Source organism: Stigmatopora argus, chromosome 17, assembly GCF_051989625.1.
Source record: "Stigmatopora argus isolate UIUO_Sarg chromosome 17, RoL_Sarg_1.0, whole genome shotgun sequence".
NCBI lineage: Eukaryota > Metazoa > Chordata > Actinopteri > Syngnathiformes > Syngnathidae > Stigmatopora > Stigmatopora argus.
Genome location: NC_135403.1, coordinates 5,793,661 through 5,816,330, shown reverse-complemented (window position 1 = coordinate 5,816,330; position 22,670 = coordinate 5,793,661). Strand labels below are relative to the sequence as shown.

The window sequence follows — 22,670 nt, the reverse complement described above, 5'->3', positions numbered from 1 at the left end:
AATATTCTTTTTTATAGATCTAAAACAATGTTTATTTGAGCTTTTTTTTCTTAGTAAGGGAAAATCTTTTATTTAATCATTTCTTTTTCATTTCAAAAGGAAAGCATTTTTTTTAAAATTATGTTCCATACTAAAGTGAAAAACAGAAAATATTTTTATATTTTTGACTTTACAAAATGATTTTTGAACTAAAAACAAAGAAAATCTGGATTAAAAAATGCAATTATTGATTTAAAAGGGGGAAAATCAGGAAATATAATATACATCTATATCTATCATTTAAATTTAATCCTAAAACAGAAAGTTGGCACTCATGATTTACTTTCCCGGGCCACACAAAGTAATGCGGCGGACCAGATTTGGCCCCCGGGCCACCACTTTGACAGCTATGCCATAGACCCTCTTTCATTGTGTCATACATTCTGAGTAGGGCTCTAATTGAAGCCATATTGACTAAGAGAATAAATCCAGCCCCCTCGTCCGAGCACTACGAGCAGGCAGCGGAGTTTGCTCCAGGAGAATGGGAATTGAGTTATTCATTTATACCTTGTGTAACATTTGAGGACAGACACCAGAATGGCTGGTCTAAAGGTAAGACAATATTTATTGCATTCCAAAAACAATGTCATGTTTCTTTTTCTTTTTAGAGAAGTGACTTTGTCAAGTTATTTGAACGCTTTTATATAATATGTACAAAAACTCCCTGGCATTTAGGGAATTTGCACAAATGGAGAAATAATTGTACCACTTCATTTGCCATTTTTGCCCCACTGTTAAATAACTTTAAATGTACAACAAAAATGCTAGAATATCCAGAGGCTGAGAGACGGGCGGTGTTGCTCCTGACCAATCAGGATGCAGTATTCAGCAGCTGCCCAGATGTGACCTGGGGATGTTAAACTTTAGCTTGAAGTGCCAAAATAAAGTAATTTCCCTGTCCTAAACCTACAAAAAACATTACCTTCAAACTATTATATATAGATTCAGCCTCTTTCAGATTAGACTGCACTTTCCTGTATGTATTGTCCTGTCTTTATCAGACAACTTGAGCTATCTGTATAATGTAAATTCAGAAATATTATTATTTATCACTTATACATTGGAATTCTTCGCTTTGCTGATGAATGCGTTAAACTAAAATTGTTATGACACCAAACACGATGCGGCACAAACATGGAAAAATGTGCCCACTAACTATGACTAAGCAAGATTTTTATACATACCAGTGGTCAAAGCTGCCCATCAGTGTAAAAGCATCATAAGTTGTCTCCTTAAATAAACGTCACATGAAACATCTATAAAAAAGTGTATACTGGAGGATACCGCTTTAATTAGCCTCATTCTGCGAATGGATAACTGTGCTTTGTTTTATCACAAATCTAATGTGAATCAATGTAACAACAATTAAGAAAAACACTTAATGACGAGCCTTCAAATTTAATTATAACCAGCGTGAACACATTACAATGAAGCTGCACGATGAGTGTGTGTCTTGCTTGTCTGTTTTGCAGTATTTGTGTGGCTTTGGGAATGAATTCTCCTCAGAAGACCCTCGATGTCCTGGTTCTTTACCTGAAGGACAGGTAGGATTTGTTGATGTTTTGTTAACATGGAAAATGTAATTTAACCTTTTAAATCCCCATTTTTGTGTTGAAAGAACAACCCTCAGGTGTGTCCGTACGGTCTCTATGCTGAACAACTCTCCGGCTCGGCCTTCACCTGCCCGCGACCAGCCAATAAGAGGAGGTATTTCCACTTCCCATTTGTCCAATTAAGTATCCATCTTTGATAATAGTGCTTGTTTACAGTTGGCTTTATCGCGTTATTCCGTCCGTCAAGCATAAACCGTTTATCCCTGCACCCTGTGGGAATTTGACAGACAAGTGGGATGAAGTGGAGCCCAATCCCAACCAGGTAACCTGTGTGGTCCACAGTGGTCTGTTAATTTTTTTGTGACGGGCATCAAAATTCAATTCATTCATTCATTTTCTGTACTGCTTATCCTCAAAATGAATGTGAGGGTGCTGGAGCCTATCCCAGCCAACTACTATCGAACCCTCAACCCCAGAACTGTGAGGGCGATGCGCTAACCACTTCACCAACGGGCCGCGATTCAACAAATATAATATAAATGAGAAATAATAATACATGAACAAATAATAATAAAAAAATATCAAGACCAAATTTAAAAATTATATTCTTAAGAAATTTAGACTATAGATGTGTTGTGATAAATTTCCTGCTTCGTTCCCCTCTCGCAGTTGCGATGGCGGCCATTTTCAATCCCCAAATCTACAGAGAAGATAGTTGACTTTGTGGCTGTGAGTTCATCTCTTTTTAATTTTTAATGGTATACGTATTTTAAAATGAAATATTTTCGTGCGATTGTCATATGTGGATTTTTGCAGGGTCTGCACACCATCTGTGGTGGTGGGGATGCTAAATCTCACAACGGTATTAGTATCCATGTGTACACCTGCAACACGTCAATGCTTAACAAGTAAGAATGTACTTGTGCGCATTTGAAGTTTATTATTGAGATACAAGCCACCTGACCCTCTTTTCTGTAATGACAGAAATAATGCAAAAGGTCTAAAGTATGAATTAAATTTATATACATATATATATATATATATATATATATATATATATATATATGATTTATTTAATATACATGGACAATACATATTAATGAACACATACATGAAAATATGGAAGATTATAGCCCCAGGCTAATTTCTATCTTTAGTCCCTTGTGCAGGTTTATGTTAAATAAACGGCCGTTTGTTTTTTTCTGGAAAACATAAAATCAAAACTAGATAAAGGCGGTGTCGTTAGTGCGCTTTTAATTGATCTCAGAAAAGCATTTGACACCATTAACCACCAGATATTGATGACAAATTTTAATTTCAAGTATCAAGTACGCTAAATTGTATTGAATCATACATATCTTTAAGATCACAGTGTGTCAGGATACAAAACACAAAATCTACATCACGGGATAATCATCTTGGGGTACCACCTGGGTCAATACTAGGTCCACTGCTCTTTAGTCTTTTCATAAATGATCTGCCAAGCTGATGTCCTTCGATTGTCACCTGCCAAATGGCCAAATGATGCTGTTCTACATGTCCATGCGAAAGATAACTACTAATGAACCTAAAGTTGGACAAATTAAATTAAATTAAATTCTATTCAGTGTTTTTTTTATCTGGCGTTTAAAGAGAAGTTGTGAGTCAAGAATTAGTCCTAGGTATTTAAATTCTTGAATGTTGAATAATGTTGAACAAATTAATTTTTGGGCAAATTACAGGTCACTGCCCATTCATTCTGGGTCACATTCTTTTGATTTTGTGGCAACTCTTGGTCACTTCCTGATTAGTTTGGCTCATTTGTAGAGAATTTTAATATCATTGTTTCGATTTACTCATGAAATACATTTTCTTGTTAGAATTGTATCCGTTGTATAAACAGATTAATTTGACCTGCCATATATGGAATGCATTTACCGTAAAACCTCTATTTCAACGGCATGCCGTTCTATTTTTCAAACTTTCCCCCGTAGTGCTGTTCAATTAGAGGGCGCCGTTCTATTTTTCAATTCTTCCACTAAGGTGCCGCTCAAATGGAGGTTTTACGGTTACTGTACAGCCTAGGAGTATAAATTTCCAGCATAAATAGATGAGCAAAGATGTTAGATATTTTTGTTCTTAATATTTTTCTAAGCCAACATAGATATTGATTGGTAAAGTGTATGAGAGTCATTTGTAATAGCATAAAAAAATACAACCCACAATAATAAATGCATTCAAATTAATACTCAAAGCTTAAGATTCATTGGAAAAACAGAAAATAATATTGTTTCTCTTTTCCTGTGATTCAGATGCTTCAATAACTCTGATGGAGACTTTTTGATCGGTGAGCAAAATAAAAAGAGATGTTTACACCATTATCTGGCACAAGAAAACTCACTGGTCAAATTCTGAGTGCATTTTATCCTTCTATTTTTTTGGCTGGTCCGTCTACTGTTTGTCTCTTTAGTGCCACAGCAAGGTGAGATCTTGATCACTTCAGAGTTTGGCAAGATGATGGTCGAGCCCAACGAGATATGTGTCATTCAGGTACGTTTTTCTTGCTCGTGTCTGCAGTCCACTATAACACTTCATAGGACAATTTTTTTTTGCATGTTTTTTCCCCTGTTAGAGCAGGGGTGTCAGACTCGGGTTGGTTCGCGGGCCGCTTTAACGTCAACTTGATTTCACGTGGGCCGGACCATTTTAGATATAATATTTAGATTTTTTTAAATAAATGGATTAAAAGAACTAGATTAAAAGCCCTGAATATTCAGTTTTTTTAGATCTAAAACAATGTTTATTTTAGCTTTTTTTAAATATATATTTAGATTTCACAAAATGATTTTTGAACAAAAACAGAAAAAAAATGATTAAAACATTACAATTATTGATTTAAAAGGCGGAAAATCAGGAAATTTAATATACATCTATACTCTTCATTTTAATTTGATCCTAAAACAGAAAGTCGGCACTCATGATTTACTTTCCCGGGCCACACAAAATGATGCGGCGGGCCAGATTTGGCCCCCGGGCCGCCACTTTGACACATGTGCGTTAGACAGTGCGAATGGCGGATCGATCGCTAATACGAGAGGAGTATATACTACTTCTCGTTGGCAAGTGGTCATGCGTTATCCTATTGTGAGGACATTTGTGTGCATCATTTTTGGAATATTTTGAAGGGAATACAAAAGCAAACAACCCTCGATAGGTTGCATCTGAAAGTCAGGGTGGAGGCGGGGCAAATAGAGCCGACCCGGGAAAAGATAGGTATCAAATTTTAAACCAAAATTAGAATTAAGTTTAGTGTAAAGTTAGATTAAATTTATTTTTGAGTGTGTCTGCATCGTAATCCAAGTTCATTTAAATTTGTTTATGTTATGTGACGAGCGCGTTGCCGTGCAAAACGTCTCCCCCCTCTCTCTCAACCCTCCGCGAAATCTGTCTAATTTTAGTACTATTAAACCCTTTTTGGTACTCTTAAACCACTAGTTATTTGTTACTTTGTAAATAGATAGCGAATTAGGACAAATAGAAATGTTTTTCCAATCCAATATCCTGTTTTGGGTGTTTTTTTTCAGAGGGTTGGAACAAATTAATTAGTTTTTAGTTCATGGGAAACGTTCGTTTGAGTTACGAGTAAATCGACATATGAGCTCAGTTCCGGAACGAATTAAGCTCGTATCTCGAGGTACCACTGTATTGTAAATATTCACTCATAACATATCATTTGACTACTCTCGCCAATTTAATCCGTTTGTTCTAGCAAGGGATGCGGTTCAGCGTGGACGTGTTTGGGGAAACCAGAGGTTATATCTTGGAGGTCTATGGAGCCCATTTTGAACTTCCTGATCTGGGGCCCATAGGTGGGTGTGTAATATGGGTACACGGTCGATTGGTCGCCGATCTTTTGGTCGCCCGGAAGGTAAGTGATAATTACCATTTAAATCGTTGCTCAAATTCCCTAAATACAAACTGCGAATTACCATTTAGTCATACTGAAATGCCCTAGTAATTATTAGGCTAAAGAAAAACTCCAAATTTCCCGGACTTTTATTGTTTTTTGTTGGAGAACTTGTTAAGACCCTGACTGACGTAGCTTCTTAAAGGGACAACGCATGTACATACAAACTCTTATACACTCACACGTCGGCTCAGTGAAACTGCTCATGGCCATTGTTGGCTTTTATTGATGCGTAGACCGTGTTGTTTTACCTTGTTTTGTCGCCGGTCTTTTGGTCGTCGGTCTTTTGGTCGCCGGTCTTTTGGTCGCCCATTGTTTGGGTCTGGGCGACCAAAAGACCGGCGACCAAAAGACCGGCGACCAAAAGACCGGCGACCAAAAGACGGCGACCAAAAGACCGGCGACCAATCGACCGCACACGGTAATTTGTACACTATCTCACTTACAAATAGTTGACTTGAGGATATTTTTGTGCAACAAAGCTCTAAAACAATCACATTTTGGGAAATATATGTATTTTGTGGGACTTTTTGCAGGTGCTAACGGTCTGGCCAACCCAAGAGACTTCTTGTGTCCAGTGGCATGGTACGAGGATCGCCAAGTGTCCACGGGTTACACCGTCATCAATAAGTACCAAGGGAGGCTCTTCGCTTGCCAACAGGTGTTTTGTGTGCTTTTTTGTGTGTCCTTGTACTTCAAAAGTGTCTGAGGTGACGCGTAAGGAATATCTGCCCTATTACCACATTTGCGGTTTGTATGCGCTTCAGTAAACACCAGTGAAGCGCGACAATGACTAACAGCGAGGAAACTGTCCAAGGAAGGCGTGTGGTGCATTTGCCGCCGCTGATTGATTTACCATCCCCGACGATTTAATTTCAAAATGTTTCCACCTCAATTATCCATCTTAATCACTCATAATTAGTTAAGGCGTTCATGAGTAGCCAAGAGAAAAACAATTCGAGTTAAGCGATAATTTCAACATATTTCAGTCTGAGAATTCACTCCCCATACAAGCACAATTTCTTGTGAATATGATATTAGGCGCATAATTGGTTTGACTTGGAATTTATGACAGAGATGGATGATAACTATAGGGACCATCACTCAAGACAAATATTTAAAGGTTTTTTGCCGCTTTTTTCGCCCTAAAGAGTTAAAGGTGGCAACTTCTGTTTCCCGAAGGCTGCCGCGTGAGACGAGATGGGAGGCAGGAAAATGGTTTGGGAGGTGCGGGAGGGTGGTCTCATCCAACTGCATTTTTTTCCTGTTGTTTCGCCCCCCCCCCGCCGGGCACCAAAATTGCTCAAATTAACTTATTATTTGCTTGACTGGGCCAATATGTTTGTTTTCTTTCTTGTGTGTGCATGCAATTCACTTCCACTTTTCATTTTAATCGAATCGAGCAAAACCACCGAAAGGAATAATTCTGCACCCGGTTGACCAGAAATCCTTGAGTGCAGCAGCAAGTCCACGTGTATGTGTATTTAGTTGATCTAGGTTATGTAATGAACTATGTGCAATGGCTTATTTTCAGTATGTGGAAGCATACGAGGTAATGTGTGTGTAAAGAGTGTCAAGGTCACTAAGAAGACAGCTTGAGTTGAAATGAACTATATTGATTTTGGAGCAGCCGCTTTATTTCTTCTTTTTTTTTCAAAGTGACATTATCAGAACAGAGGAACGTCACAAAATTGCTCTTTTTTTTTAACAATCAAGATAAAGAAAGAGCTCTGCACCAACTGTTACTGAAATACTTCAGCCCCCCCAATCCACCCCTATTCATCAACCCCTTCGTGTCAAAATGATGAAAGTTTGTGAAAGTTTGATTTTGATGCCAATTACCGAGTAATACCTGAAAACTTGTCTCACAAAGAACTAGCGAAATGGAAAAGATGCCGAAGCCCACCTTATTTAACAAAACCTTTTCATTATGATCATTCCAGAGTACAATGACATCATTCATTATTCGTTCTGACTGTGAAAAGCTCAATTCCTATTTTTGTTAGTTGTCTACTTTGATATTGGTTGAATTGGATTTTTTTTAATGTTCCAATAGGATTTCTCCCCCTTTAACGTGGTCGCCTGGCACGGTAACTACACACCGTACAAGTACAACCTCGCCAACTTCATGGTCATTAACTGTGTGGCCTTTGACCATGCAGTGAGTTTTATTTGTGTCTACGATTTGAATAATTCTAATCTTTACTAGCGTCTTCTCATGAGTTCAATTTCTCTCCTGATGCGGTGTAGGATCCGTCCATCTTTACTGTGTTGACAGCCAAATCCACCAGACCTGGCGTGGCCATTGCTGACTTTGTCATCTTCCCCCCGCGCTGGGGTGTGGCTGACCACACCTTGCGTCCACCATATTATCACCGTAAGGCTTAACATTTATGGTGGCAAAATATGAGACTTGATAGTAATTAGCATTACTGAAATGTGAACAATATCCCTATCACCTCAATGCTGCCGGCAGCCCGGTAGTGTGAGTGGTTAGCGCGTCGGCCTCACAGCTCTGGGGTCCTGGGTTCAAATCTAGGTCACGTCCATCTGTGTGGAGTTTGCATGTTCTCACCGGGCCTGCATGGGTTTCCTCCAGGTACTCTGATTTCCTCCCACATTCCAAAAACATGCACGGTAGGCTGATTGGACACTCTAAATTGCCCCTAGGTATGGGTGAGTGTGTATGGTTGTCCATCTACTTGTGCCCTGCGATCGGCTGGCCGTATATATATATATGTGTATATATATATATGTGTATGTATGTATGTATATATGTATGTATATATGTATGTATATATGTATGTGTATATGTATGTGTATATGTATATATGTGTATATATATGTGTATATATGTGTGTATATATGTGTGTATATATATGTGTATATATGTGTATATATATGTGTATATATATGTGTATATATATGTGTATATATATGTGTATATATATGTGTATATATATATGTGTATATATATGTGTATATATATGTGTGTATATATATGTGTATATATATATATATGTGTATATATATATGTATATATATATATGTGTATATATATGTGTATATGTGTTTATATATGTGTTTATATATGTGTATATATATATATGTGTATATATGTGTATAGAAATGTGTATATATAAATGTGTATATATATGTGTACATATATATGTGTACATATATGTGTATATATATGTGTGTATATATATATATATGTGTGTATATATATGTGTATATATATATGTATATATATATATATGTGTATATATGTATGTATATATGTGTATGTATATATATATGTATATATATGTGTATATATATGTGTGTATATATGTGTATATGTGTATATATATACGCATATATTTATACATATATATAGACATATATATACTCATGTATACATATACACCTATACATATGTCTATATATATGTGTGTGTATAGGTGTATATGTATATATATATTGATGTGTGCATAAGTGTATATGTATACATGAGTATATATGTGTATATAATTATATATAATGTATATATATACATCATATGTGTATATATACATTATATATAATGTGTATATATATAATATAATGTGTATATATATATAAAATATATGTGTGTATGTATATATGTATAGTGAATCATAATCTTATTGAGCCACTTTTTGCCCATTGGTTGTACAATAGCACCACTTGCTTGTGTTTCAAGGTAACTGCATGAGTGAATTCATGGGGCTGATAAAAGGCCACTATGAAGCCAAAGAGGAGGGTTTCCAACCAGGAGGTGCCAGTCTCCACAGTATCATGACCCCACATGGCCCTGACGCTGAATGTTTTGAGAAGAACAGCATAGCTGAACTCAAACCAGAGAGAGTGGCAGAAGGAACCATGGTAAAACTCCGATCTCATTACCGTCTCGTATAAAACAACCAATCATCTGACATTGTGCGCCTTGCAGGCATTCATGTTCGAGTCTTCCTTGAGTATGGCTGTGACCAAGTGGGGTCTTGAGACGTGCCAGAAGCTTGACCACAGTTACTATCAGTGTTGGGAGGACCTGCGGAGCCATTTTAATCCCAATTGGAAGCCCAGTAAACACTAGTTAACTCAAGATCCGGTCCAAAAATACTGCAAATGAAAATATCCGTTTTCGGGTTTCCTGTAGGAAATCTGGGACTATACCTAATTCATACCTGATACTGCCCTTGTGTATTCTTCAGAATAAGATAGACATATGAAATCCACACCTTTGATTACGACAGTATAGTTTATTTCTTTAATAATTACATCAATATGATAAACAGGTTGGTCTTTATACAGCTGAGTTTACGATGACATAGAGAACTTGCGTACCAGAGTTCCATCTTTAATACGCTGCTCTCGTCTATCCTGTGTAATGGAACAAACAAAATATAAGTGCGGCACATTTAGATTGATATTCCTGCTGAATTTGATTGAGTCTTTCATGAAATTATTCTACAAGATTCTTCAATCTTTTACAAGATTATCTGAATTAAATAGGCTAAAAAAATAGGATCAAACCAAAAATATCATACAAACCACTTTAGAATGGGTATTTGCAGCATGTATTATTCTAGTTGAGATTTTGTAAAATGGGCAAACTGCCACTATAACAGAAAGAATATTAATAGAACACTGAATTACAATAATTACAAAATGACTATTAAAACTCATGTTGCCATTGAATTCTAAACATTTATTGACCCACACAGGCACCAAGAACACCATAAAAAATACTTGTGTACATACCCGATCTGTTTTGAAGACATAATAGAAGAAGAAGAGTGGCAAAACCCCAAACATGGCACCCATCAGAGACGTCTTGTAGGTGGCCCTGAAGTGTGGGTAGGGGTTGCCACGGGCATGCACCCAGCGTGTCAAGGCAGGATCTTCCTGTTACATAATAAAATTATGTTTTTCAGACAACGTGCATATATTAGCGCAAATAATCTTGCTTAATAAATTGCAAAAACACAGAATTAATTTTTTTAATTATGTCATCATGATTATAAAGTTATATAAAGGCAAGTACTCCCTAAAAGTGGTGACAGGCATTTTAAAATATTCATGTTCTGAACTGCTTTATCCTCAAGGGTCGCGGGGGGTGCTGGAGCACCTGAAATGATGGCCAGCCAATCGCAGGGAACGAGGAGACAGACAACCATTCGTGCTCACCAAAGGGCAATTTAGAGTTTCCAACCAGCCTAGCATGCATGTTTTTGGAATGTGGGAGTAAACTGGAGTACTTGGAAAAAACCCACATAGGCCCGGGGAGAACATGCACACTCCACACTGGTGGACCGACCTGGATTCGAACCCAAGAGCCAGTACTGCTTTTATATTTAGACGGGGAAAAAACCAATTTACCTCCTGATTTCGGCCATCATCGTTTTTATATCTATTTTTCAAACCTTCATTATAACTACTGTCCAGGTGTAGGCAATTTATGTTCCAGCCGTCACTGCCAAGGCTCCGCCAATCAGCGTTGTCATTTTTTTGTTTGATTAATAGACCGAAAGAACGAAAATTGGAGATAATGCGTACACCCGTCGTTGCTGGCACGTTTTGACCGAGAGTGTCTGAAACGCGTTATATTAACGTGCGGATCTTCGTAAATTAGGTTTCTGCGATTATATTTTAGCATGCCAGCGCGACTGTCTCTACAAGGGTGACATTGCTAACTTTGCACTTACAATGAGCTCTTTTCTATGCGGGTTGTTGAGTTGGATTTGGTACTGCCTCTTCAGATTCGCCCGCAGTGCCGCCCTGGCCTCCTCGGCCCTTCGATACTCTGGAGAAAGATTAAAATATTCATTTGGGTCCAATGTTTTGGGCCGTGTAGCCAAGGGCGCCTCTCGGTAGTTCGCCATGACAGTTTGCTTGCTGCTGGACTCGCGAGGTAAGCAAATCTCGTGTTTTTAAAAAAATATTGTTTTTTATTTATTATTTTCATATTATTAACAAAGATTTATATATACAAACAAGAATAACCATTGTGATATTTAGTACTAAATGTCCCTAAATATATAACATGCTATACTAAGTTCCTATAATTCGTGGTTTGGCTTGTCACTGAATTCTCGCGTGGACTTGTTGTCGATTTTTTTCTCAAAATTCTGCCTGAATTATAGGAACTTTAATAAAATAATAATATAATACAATCTAGTAAAACAATCTGTTCGTAAATCATCAATTTCAAAACGTTCGGTGGAAAATCGTTCCGACACAAAATGGCGGATATAGACTTACCCGGCCGACACCACCGCTAGATATCTAATCTATATACGTGATATCTATTATCTCCATGGAGACATACATTACAACAATAACAACAAGTGGTGGAAAATACTATCGGTGACGCGTTCATAACGGGCACGTCACCTGGTTTGTATATTTAAACATAAAACACGACACGTAATTACGTCGCCCCATTTTCGTAGCGGATTTATACATTGGTTGTTTACGATGAAGCATAAAAAGAAGGCACCTCTCCCTCCAACTATGAGCACAGATGATAAGAAAGACCAAGAAGAAGTTTTGGACCCAGAAGACCACGATGATGGTGATGATAAACATGACGTTGATCATGCAGTTGATGGTGAGAATCTTGAAAATGGCAAAGATGAGAACGGTGAAGGTGATGATCCCGTTGATGTTGGGGACGACCACGATGTTGGTGAAGATAAAGATCATGCAGATGACCACGAGAAAGAAGAGGAGCATCGTGATGTTGATGAAGACGATGCAGAAGATGGTAGTTTGACAGAAGGAGAAGAAGATTTAGAAACGACGGTGAAAAGCGAGAGAAAAACTCAGAGCTCTTCCGGTTGCGACACGACCACCATCGCCTCCGAACTGCACGTCACGGCGGACGATTTTACACGCAATTTCCTCAGTCAAATGAAGATGACCGCGACTCTCGACTCTTTTCAAACGGAGTGGACGGAGATGATGCAGAAGGGACTGCTGAATACCAAACGGGTCGTTGAGGTCCCGGATGTGTATGTCCAGAACTTGCGTTTACACAATGAACTGAGGAACGCGATACGAGAGAGGCAGGAATACCAAACGGCAGCCTCCGAATCGGCTGACACGCTGGCCAAGGCGCAGAAAGCTCGGGACGCCATGTGGTTGGAACGCAAACGCACCTTCCAGCAGAGGAATCGCCTCGTGGAGGAGGCCAGGCGGCTCAAGACTCAGTGCCACGAGTTCGAACCCACAGTCAGGAGGATGGACGACAGGTTTCAGGCTGTTGTAGAGCAGACCATGCGGGCTGCCCTGGGGAGGGACAAGTTGATGAACCTTATTCAGAGTCAATCAAGCACCCCCAACGCACAAGGAGATAGGGCCCAGAAAAACAGCACATCTGGGAATAGCACTTTTAGGTTGTGTTGCAGCAAATCTCCCAATTCTTGAAAGAGGAGGCAATCATTGACATCTCATCTCATTTTATGAACTTCTTTATCCTCACTAGGGTCTTGGGGGGGGGGGGGGGGTGCTGGAGCCTATCCCAGCTGACTTTGGGCCAGAGGCAGGGGACACCCTGACCAGCCAATCGCAGGGAACGTGGAGACGCTCATACCTAGGGCTAATTTAGAGTGTCCAATCAGCCTACTATGCATGTTTTTGGAATGTGGGAGGAAACTGGAGTACCCGGAGAAAACCCATGGAGGCCCGGGGACAACATACAAACACCACATAGGTGGACCGACCTGGATTTGAACCCAGGACTCCCACTGTGAGGCCGACGCTCTGCAATCATTGACATGTATTATTTTACTTTACCCTGAACCAGGGGCGGCCAACACGTGGCTCTCGAGCCACATGCGGCTCCCAGACAAAATAAATGCGGCACTTTGCTTCTTATCATATTTTGTATATACTATGGCTCTTTGCCTTACTTCATGTTTCTCTTATTTTCATTCTTTCAATTCATCAGGGCCCATTAAAAAACAATAATACATTTTATTGATGATATAATTTGGCAGATTGTTTTTTCTTTATGCTGCTGATTTAAGGTGTGGCTCTTTGACTCTCACAGTTTAAGATGTTGGCTCTTTTAACTTGTTCGCCATGGACGAAGGCTGCAAATTTAGCCCCCAAAAGACACAGAAATGCCCATTTCCTGATGAAATATAATCCATTTAAACATTGTATTTTCATAAGAAAACCACTAGAGAGCGAACTGTACCAGGCAACAGCACAACTATAATCTGTAGTGGCTGTCCTAGTCAAATTCATAGTACTAGTAGTCCAAAATGAACTCAAATTCAATAACAATTTAAATCCTGCATATTTGCTTCTCTACGTAGTTAATATTTCTATCTTTTCATCTGATTTTTTTTCCAAACAAACTTCAATTGTATTGGAATAAATGTCCCTGGAATAAGAAAATATTTAAAAGGGCCAAGTGGATTTTGATCTTCCTGTGTGGAGGTTGGATGTTCTCCCTAGGCTACATGTGTCAAAGTGGCGGCCCGGGGGCCAAATCTGGCCTGCGGCATCATTTTGTGTGGCCCGGGAAATTAAACCATGAGTGCCGACTTTCTGTTTTAGGATCAAATTAAAATGAAGAATATAGATGCATATTAAATTTCCTGATTTTCCCCCTTTTAAATCAATGATTGTATTTTTTAATCGATTTTTTCCTGTGTTTTTAGTTCAAAAATCATTTTGTAAAATCTAAAAATATATTTAAAAAAAGTTAAAATAAACATTGTTTTAGAGCTATAAAAAACTGAATATTCAGGTCTTATAATCCAGTTATTTTAATCCATTTATTAAAAAAAATCTAAATATATCTAAAATGGTCCGGCTCACATGAAATCGAGTTGACGTTAACGCGGCCTGCGAACCAACCCGAGTCTGACACCCCTGCCCTAGGCCTAATATGGCTTTTGCTTGGGTATTCCGGTTTAGACCCCCGCACAACCCACCACTCAATCATGTTATGGTTAAGTGCTTTATATGCGTGGCTAAACGTCTATGCAGCCATTGCTGCCTTGGTAACAGAGATGCTGATAGAGCGCTTTGAAAGCTGCAGTGCTGTAAAGGCTGGCCAAATGATTGATTTCCCTCCAGGACATTCGAAGTGCCACCCGCTTTGCAGTTAGAAATCAAGATTCACAGGGAGTTCATACTTCCCTTGCCAACAAGTCTTAAGCCTGTCAACACAGTGGTCAGGGAGATATTTAACTTCTTGAATTATTCATGTTCAAGCTCTTTGGTTGCTATTTGAAATGATTTTTTTCCCTCCATTGCTTGGTGCACTGTAAATAAAAACTGATACAAACATGAACAAGTGCGGAAAGCCGTTTTTTTCTCAGTTAAATAACAAGATTTGACTTTGCTGCTTCATTAAAATGCCTTCAAGGGGAAGTAAAGCTGAGAAATCCAGAGCGTTTTTTTTGTGGTCATATCCCCAATATAGTTCTCCATCCGAGGTCCTTGAAGTGGCTTGTAGACTTAACAGTGTGCGCAAGCTTCTTTTTATTTATAATATTTCCCGACTCAACGATTCAGTGAGTTTCTTTCCTTTTAAAGGAATGTTATAGGAATTTAATGTTCCACCTTTTTGTTTTCAGCAACGGCACATTAAGACTTGGTCATTTTTTTTGCGCGCGTGGTATAAAACAAGTCAGTGAGGTGGTGGTTAAAGGAGACAAGAAGTATGTTTTGTACCACCCAAGCTGACCTCCCATGTTTGTCTCATTTTACCCTCATGCTTCCTGTCTGTAGGAAGTGTTTGACTTTTGTGGCTCCGCCGGAAATACCTCACGGTCATTGGGATTCCGGCCTTGCTTGCCATGCTCAAAGTTCCTTCCTGCTAGTTTTTTTTCTCTGGCCCACCCGCAGCCACATTAGTGTCGCTTTACCATCTGATGTAGATTTCAGTTATAAATTATATAGACAGCAAAACCTAATTTTATAGATTTTTTTCCCACAAATGACCACAACTGTATTTGATTTAAATCTATACTCCTGCATTAGATTTGTATGTTTTGCCCACATTCTCATAAAATCTTCTTGATCAATGGTTTAAAATCACTCTGCCATAGAATAATTAAGATAATTTTATGAGGAGGGTTTTGAGAGTTGTTCCTTATTGGATAAGTACATTTAGTTGTGGTTAATCCAGCAAATCATTCCACAGGTTAAAGGTGGTGTTGTTGTTTTTTCAACAAAACAAAGGAGTACAGTGGTACCTCGACATACGGTCTTAATCCGTTCCGGGACTGAGCTCGTATGTCGAGCTTCTCGTAACTCGAGCAAACGTTTCCCATTGAAATGAACTAAAAACAAATTAATTCGTTCCAACCCTCTGAAAAAACACCAAAAACAGGATATTGCATTGGAAAAAAATGTTTTATTTCTTCTAATTCGCCATCTATTAACAAAGTAACACATAACTAGTGGTTTAATAGTAATAAAATGTGTTTAATAGAAGTAAAATTAGATGCATTTCACGGAGGGTAAAGACAGCGACATAAACGGAGGCGGGGGGGGGGGGGGGGTGTTCGGGGGGACTTCATCCACGGCAACACACTCGTAACCGAACAAACACATTTTAATTAACTTGGATTAAAATATACAGACACACTCAAACATACGTTTAATGTAACTTTACACAAAACTGAATTCTAATTTTGTTTTAATCTTTTTTACCTTTTGTAACGGGTTGACTCCACCCGCACATTCAGCCAGTCTTCAAAACGAACGCATCAAGAGTTGTTTTCTTTTGCCTTCCCTTAAAAATATTTCAAAAATGACACGCACAAATGTCATCACAATACGATAACGCGCGATCACTTGCCAGCTTGTCAGGGTGCCTCTTTTCTACAAAATCCGAAAACACTTGCCACCTTGTTGTAACTTTCCTGGGTGATAATCGAGGCAAATGTCTTGATAAATTCCACCGCGGCTTTCGAATTGGAACTATCTTTTATCCACAATAAAAGAAGGCTCTCCATCTCGTCATGAATGTCACTGCGCTGGTGGGAAATTATAGTTAATCCTTTGGAAGGCCTCTTCTCCTTAATTGCGTCCTTCTGCTTAAGGATGGTGGATATGGTTGACGTATGTATTCCTCTCGTATTGCCGAGCAAGCTCGGTGACACGTACACCATTCTCATAATTTTCAATTTCAATCGCCTTATCTTTGCAAAACTCTGCCGATCCATTGTTGTTTACTTTGTATGTAAATGTAAATAGTATGCATTGACCAACGTGGGAAAAAACAGGGGGGAAATGCAAACCTACGCCCCGTGCTCGTAGATATATTTTATACACGAAAGAAATGTGGCAAGACAGTGCCATGGCTACCTGGCTTGGTCGTATCTCGAAATTGTTCTCGTATCTAGGGCGAATTATTTAATCGAAATTTTCATCGTATCTCGAGCATCTTGTAGGTAGAGCTGATCGTAGGTCGAGGTACCACTGTATTGACAAAATAGGTGAAAAAAGACCTTGAGTCAACAATTTTCAGCCAACGGTAGTCCAATGGTTTGGTGAAATTGCCTGTTTTTAAAACTGGAGAGGAATTTATTTGGGGTTGTGTATAACAAATAACATTTCATCAATTAAATATCTGTAATTGGTGGTATTTTTAGTTTGTCAGATGAAGTATCCTCAGTGAGTTTTTATGCTAATTGCTGTCATCTGCCAATCTCAATGACTTGACATCTTCCCAAAGATGCCTGCCTTTTTTTTTGTACATTAAGTATTGCTGTAATTCATTGTGTTAGAATACCCAATATTGTACCAGATTAGATTAGATTAGATAACTGTATTTATCCCGTATTCGGGAAATTTCATTGTCATAGTAGCAGGAGGGTGAGAATACAGACACAGAAAAACACATTTAGACATAAATAAATAGGTGTTTTATTTATTAGTGCATACTCTTGTGTCTATTTTAAATCACACGAGCAGTTATAATAAAATATGGCATTTAAGCATCAGAAAAAAAGATAGAATTTATATTTGAGACTGGTAAACAAATGATTTGTTTGAGATGTAGTGAAAATAATTCCCACTTGGGAAATTTCATTGTCACAGTAGCAAGAGGGTGAGAATACAGACACAGAAAAACACATTTAGACATAAATAAATAGGTGTTTTATTTATTAGTGCATACTCTTGTGTCTATTTTAAATCACACGAGCAGTTATATTAAAATGTGGCATTTAAGCAACAGGAAAAAGACTGAATTTATATTTGAGACTGGCAAACAAATGATTTATTTGAGATGTAATGAAAAGAACTCCCACACGCATCTATGCCTTAAGGTCAGCATGCAGAGGAGTTACACATTTCAAGCCAACAGAACACTCATTTCTCCATCTCTTGTTTTATGCTTTCATCAGAATATTATGATTGATGCTGCAGTGACAGCACTTGTAGAATGGTTTTGGCCGACCCGGGGCAATTTTGGGATGCCTCCATTACGGAGACGAGAAATGGGTGAGGGTGGAGAACAGTAGCTGTTGTGTGTCTGGTTCAATCGGAGGCGGCAGGACTTAAAAAAAACGGAAAAAAGGCAAAAGAGGCGAATCCAGCGTGGTCACAGTATGCGGTCAGATGAAAATAGATGAGAAAGATCCACGATGGGGACACTGGGAAGGGAAGACCTCGTCTTGAGTGTCAATCACCACAAAATCACACAGGAAATACGCTAAAACATTCCTCACTTTGATCGCAAGTTAAATGAAAGTAAGATTTTGATTGCATACTGCCACTGGGGTTGGTTTAGCTTTCCATTTTCATGGAGCTCCAAGAGGGACAGATGACTCTTATCCATGCTGCCATCATTCAATAAGAGCTGTCATGGTGGCAGCTCGGAGATGTTAACTAGCTGGCTTAAAATACTGCAAACCCAACGGTTTGGCGAACGATCACAACATTTCAGCTTCAGAGATGACGCGGCTTGGTGGAGACTTTAATCTTCGTCCCCAATTGTATGTTGTTTATGATGGGAGGTTCTCGTCAACACTAAACGGTGGTTTCTAGGTCCTGCAAAGGACATTGACCGTAAAGCCCGCTAACTATGTGCATCCATGCCGCACAGGAACATTTCAAATTATGCATGCCTATTACAGGAGCATACCTAGTCAACTAATGTTTGACTGCTGTGGCATCACTACACAATGACACCATGGACCCTTTGTAGATTTTGCTCCATCCTGGAATGGCTTTATTTGCACCCACTGTCCACAAAAATGTAGTAGTTTTGTGGTCATCAGACGTACACCATGAAGAGTTTTCCAGACGGAGCCTTGCATGTTGGGGCTTTTTTTTGCTTTTGTCATAACAAAACATATGGATAATACTGCATAGAACTGTTCTTCTGGCTAACATGCATACAAATACGAATAAGTTAAAAATATATACTCTAGTTTTGAAAATATTTGATTTATTATTGTAGAACACGTGTCAATTTTTTTTGACTGGGAGTGTTACAACAAGCTTATGGTATGTATTATTACACAACATTTTATATAACTTATAAAATTAGAATTACAACTTGGTATGTGGACATTACTTTTAATATATATGTAATGATGTTAAAAATAACCATTTTTAGGTGGCTAGAAAAAAAACCCTCACAAAAGTGTCATAATACCACCTCAACAATGGAAATTTATTGGAGCATATTTGTCAAGATGGTATTTTTTTAGTGTTGCGTTTAGTTTAGAGCACAGGTGTCAAAGTGGTGGTCCGGGGGCCAAATCTGGCCCGCCGCATCATTTTGTGTGGCCCGAGAATCATGAGTGATGACTTTCTGTTTTAGGATTAAATTAAAATGATAGATATAGATGTATATTATATTTCCTTATTTTCCCCTTTTTAAATCAATAACTGTTATTTTTTAATCATTTTTTTCTGTTTTTAGTTCAAAAATCAAAAACCTATGGATAATACTACATAGAACTGTTCTTCTGGCTAACATGCATACAAATACGAATAAGTTAAAAATATATACTCTAGTTTTGAAAATATTTGATTTATTATTGTAGAACACGTGTCAAAGTGGCGGCCCGGGGGCCAAATCTGGCCCGCCGCATCATTTTGTGTGGCCCGGGAAAGTAAATCATGAGTGCCGACTTTCTGGATGTATATTAAATTTCCTGATTTTCCCCCTTTTTAAATCAATAATTGTCATTTTTTAAGCCATTTTTCTGTGTTTTTAGTTCAAAAATCATTTTGTAACATCTAAAAATATATATTAAAAAAGCTCAAATAAACATTTTTAGATAATTTCCTGATTTTCCTCCTTTTAAATCAATAATTGTCCTTTTTTTAATCAAAATTTTCTGTGTTTTTAGTTCAAAAATCATTTTGTAAAATCTAAAAAAATATATAAAAAAAGCTAAAATAAACATTGTTTTAGATCTATTAAAAACGAAGTATTCAGGGCTTTTAATCCAGTTCTTTTAATCCATTTATAAAAACAAAATCTAAATATTATATCTAAAATGGTCCGGCCCACGTGAAATCAAGTTGACGTTAAAGCGGCCCGCGAACCAACCCGAGTCTGACACCCTTGTTGTAGAATATTTGGCTACTCATCCCATGCAGTTGCATCTATAGCACTGCCATATAAATGCATTATACCTCTGAACATTCACTTTCTGCCCAGCATATCCTCACAAGGTTTGCAAGGGGTGGTGTAGCCTATCCCAGCCAACTATGGGTATTAGGCCCGGCCAGCCAAACTTATCTCTAAACAATGTAGGAGTATTTGAATCCTGATAATCAGCTGCATCTGGAAGGAAATGTTGATGCTGTCAGGGTTTGTTTGAGCGCTGTCGACCCTCCCACTCAAAACTGATTGGGCATCTATAGCCGTCATTGCAGCCAATGAGTTCAATGGTCCTTAGGGACTGCAGTGGGTTCATGTTTTCATTCTAACCGATAGAGGATAATACTTTTTCACCAAACAGAGGTCCTAAAAGAGTCATTTGGAACCAAAACTTGTGGGCTTTTTTATAATAGTTTGGACACCCCAAGGGTAGAGGATTGTCACTTTGTGGGGTAACTACAGTGGTACCTCGAGATATGAGCATAATTCGTTCCGGAACTGAGCTCGTATGGCGATTTACTCATAACTCAAATGAACGTTTCCCATAGAAATGAACTAAAATCAGATTAATTCGTTCCAACCCCCTGAAAAAAAACACCCAAAACAGGATATTGGATTAGAAAAACATTTTTAGTTGTCCAAATTTGACATCTATTAACAAAGTAACAAATAACAAGTGGTTTAATAGTACTAAAATGTGTTTAATAGTTCTAAAATTTGACGGATTTCGTGGAGGGGAGAGAGAGACGGACAGAGGGTGGGGAGTGGGGGGGCTTTTTGCACGGCAAGACACTCGTAACATAACATAAACAAATTTAAATGAACTTGGATTACGATGCGGACACACTCAAAAATACGTTTAATCTAACCTTACACTAAACTTAATTCTAATTTAGTTTTAAATTTTGATACCTTTCTTCTCCCGGGTTGGCTCTATTTTGCCCCGCCTCCACCCTGACTTTCAGATGCAACCTATCAAGGATTGTTTGCTTTTGTATTCCCTTCAAAATATTCTGAAAATGATTTGAAATTCAAGGTTATGATCCAGGGCAAATGTATGTGTGACATTGTTATAACGATGAATCTTGCTTCCAATGTATTCAGTTATAATAGGATGAATATCATTGTAACGATTTCTAGTTTGCAAGGAACAAATATTTCACTAATTCCTCTTTTAGTACAATTTCTTACTTTTTCAGGAGGCGTTTCAGTCATGAAAAAAAAAGAGTCAAAGGAGACCAGTGTTCTTAATGCTTGTAAAAAAAAAAGACATGACCTTGGTTTTTGGTAGAGCATCATTGATTTTGACATCCCCCGGTTTGTTTGTCACCAAGACAACCGCTCACATCCTGTTAATCCAGGTAGTGTGACGACTAGGTCATCAACTCGCGTATATTTACCCAGAAGGCACATAGTCAATACCATTAAAATGTTCCCTGGAAATACTGTGCCGCATTATTCCTTCACTTGTCTCAATGAAGTCTCAAAAACATCCTAATAGTTGCATCATTTAATTAGTAAATGAGTCATGTAGTTCATTTGGATTGGCTCACAATATATTCATTCTCTTAGTCAGATTGCCTCACCCACTGGGGTTTTCTTTTTCAGACAATTTGTTAAATCAGTCTTGCAGCTTTTATTTCCAACCCATCACTCATTTGGTGATTTATTGAATCTCAGCTCACCCTGACGCTGTAAATAGGCAGCGTTGTTGTCCAAAGCGCTGGTTATGTGTGCACATTGACGTCAGTGTCCTGCAGAAGCACTCCAGCCTAATCTGCTGTTTTGAGCCGCACAGTTTCCATTTTGTGGCCAAGTGAATTAAAAGTGACATGAGATGGTTAAAGAGATGTATTATGATGCATTAAACAGATGGTCTAATCTACATGTTGAGTTTGGTTCTTCTGTCTTTTGACTCACACAAACATCCTATTTGCACTTCATAGGCCTTTTTTACCCACTTTTCAAACCATTATGGGTACCTGCAGCATTGCCGTCTGTAATTGGAGACGGAAACCATTGATATTTCCTTTTTATGACTCAGCCGCAGGCAGTTTTCAAGATGAGAAATGTAAGGTATTATTCCAGGAAGAGGGGAGGGAAAGATGACACAGCATTAGGAAATGATAGAAAATGCCTTTTAATGGTACACTGAGTGTACTCTTCAGATTTAGAATAAAACAAACTGAATTCAGGGACGTATACACACATCTTTATCATTTTTTTTATTGAAATATCATTTAATAACATAACACAACACTTCTGCAAAAATATACCCCTCAATATCTGAAATACAATAATAATGGACAACAATGCCTTCTGCACCTTCTGATAAATGTTTCATAGCATGCAGGCATATACATATTTGAACCTTAGCAAAGAAATGCTAATTCATGGACTATTATACAGATCAAACAAAAATAATAGACTAAACAATCATCAACAATCGTGTATTTGTCTATTTGTTTTCCTTCTAATACCTGGGCACATCTTTTCCTGTGCTGGTTAAGATAACAATAATCATAATGACATTGCT

The 22,670-nt window shown here is 38.1% G+C and overlaps 3 protein-coding genes across 4 annotated transcripts; 2 read left to right on the top strand and 1 right to left on the bottom strand.

Moving 5' to 3' along the window:
- Nucleotides 1-449: 449 nt before the first annotated feature.
- On the top strand, nucleotides 450-10,016 carry hgd (homogentisate 1,2-dioxygenase). Its single transcript, XM_077624068.1, has 14 exons — nucleotides 450-591; nucleotides 1,512-1,583; nucleotides 1,658-1,746; nucleotides 1,809-1,914; nucleotides 2,262-2,321; nucleotides 2,409-2,500; nucleotides 3,884-3,918; nucleotides 4,042-4,121; nucleotides 5,341-5,440; nucleotides 6,075-6,199; nucleotides 7,595-7,699; nucleotides 7,789-7,915; nucleotides 9,242-9,423; nucleotides 9,491-10,016. Exons 1-14 carry the CDS (start codon nucleotides 577-579, stop codon nucleotides 9,632-9,634), a joined length of 1,332 nt encoding a protein of 443 aa, XP_077480194.1. The 5' UTR covers nucleotides 450-576; the 3' UTR covers nucleotides 9,635-10,016.
- On the bottom strand, nucleotides 9,781-11,450 carry ndufb4 (NADH:ubiquinone oxidoreductase subunit B4). The gene is made up of 3 exons (XM_077624071.1): nucleotides 11,247-11,450; nucleotides 10,303-10,446; nucleotides 9,781-9,921 (listed from the first exon to the last, which is right to left on the bottom strand). The coding sequence occupies exons 1-3, from the start codon at nucleotides 11,421-11,423 to the stop codon at nucleotides 9,859-9,861; spliced, it is 384 nt and encodes a 127-aa protein (XP_077480197.1). The 5' UTR covers nucleotides 11,424-11,450; the 3' UTR covers nucleotides 9,781-9,858.
- On the top strand, nucleotides 11,080-14,714 carry LOC144091590 (sperm-associated antigen 16 protein-like). 2 transcript variants are annotated; one of them, XR_013305764.1, is made up of 2 exons: nucleotides 11,080-11,452; nucleotides 14,635-14,714. XR_013305764.1 is itself a non-coding variant. In XM_077624069.1 (2 exons), exons 1-2 carry the CDS (start codon nucleotides 11,422-11,424, stop codon nucleotides 12,967-12,969), a joined length of 936 nt encoding a protein of 311 aa, XP_077480195.1. In that variant the 5' UTR covers nucleotides 11,080-11,421; the 3' UTR covers nucleotides 12,970-13,008. The 2 variants fall into 2 exon arrangements, 1 of the variants encoding a protein (XP_077480195.1); XM_077624069.1 differs by lacking the exon at nucleotides 14,635-14,714 and adding an exon at nucleotides 12,065-13,008.
- Nucleotides 14,715-22,670: the final 7,956 nt, after the last annotated feature.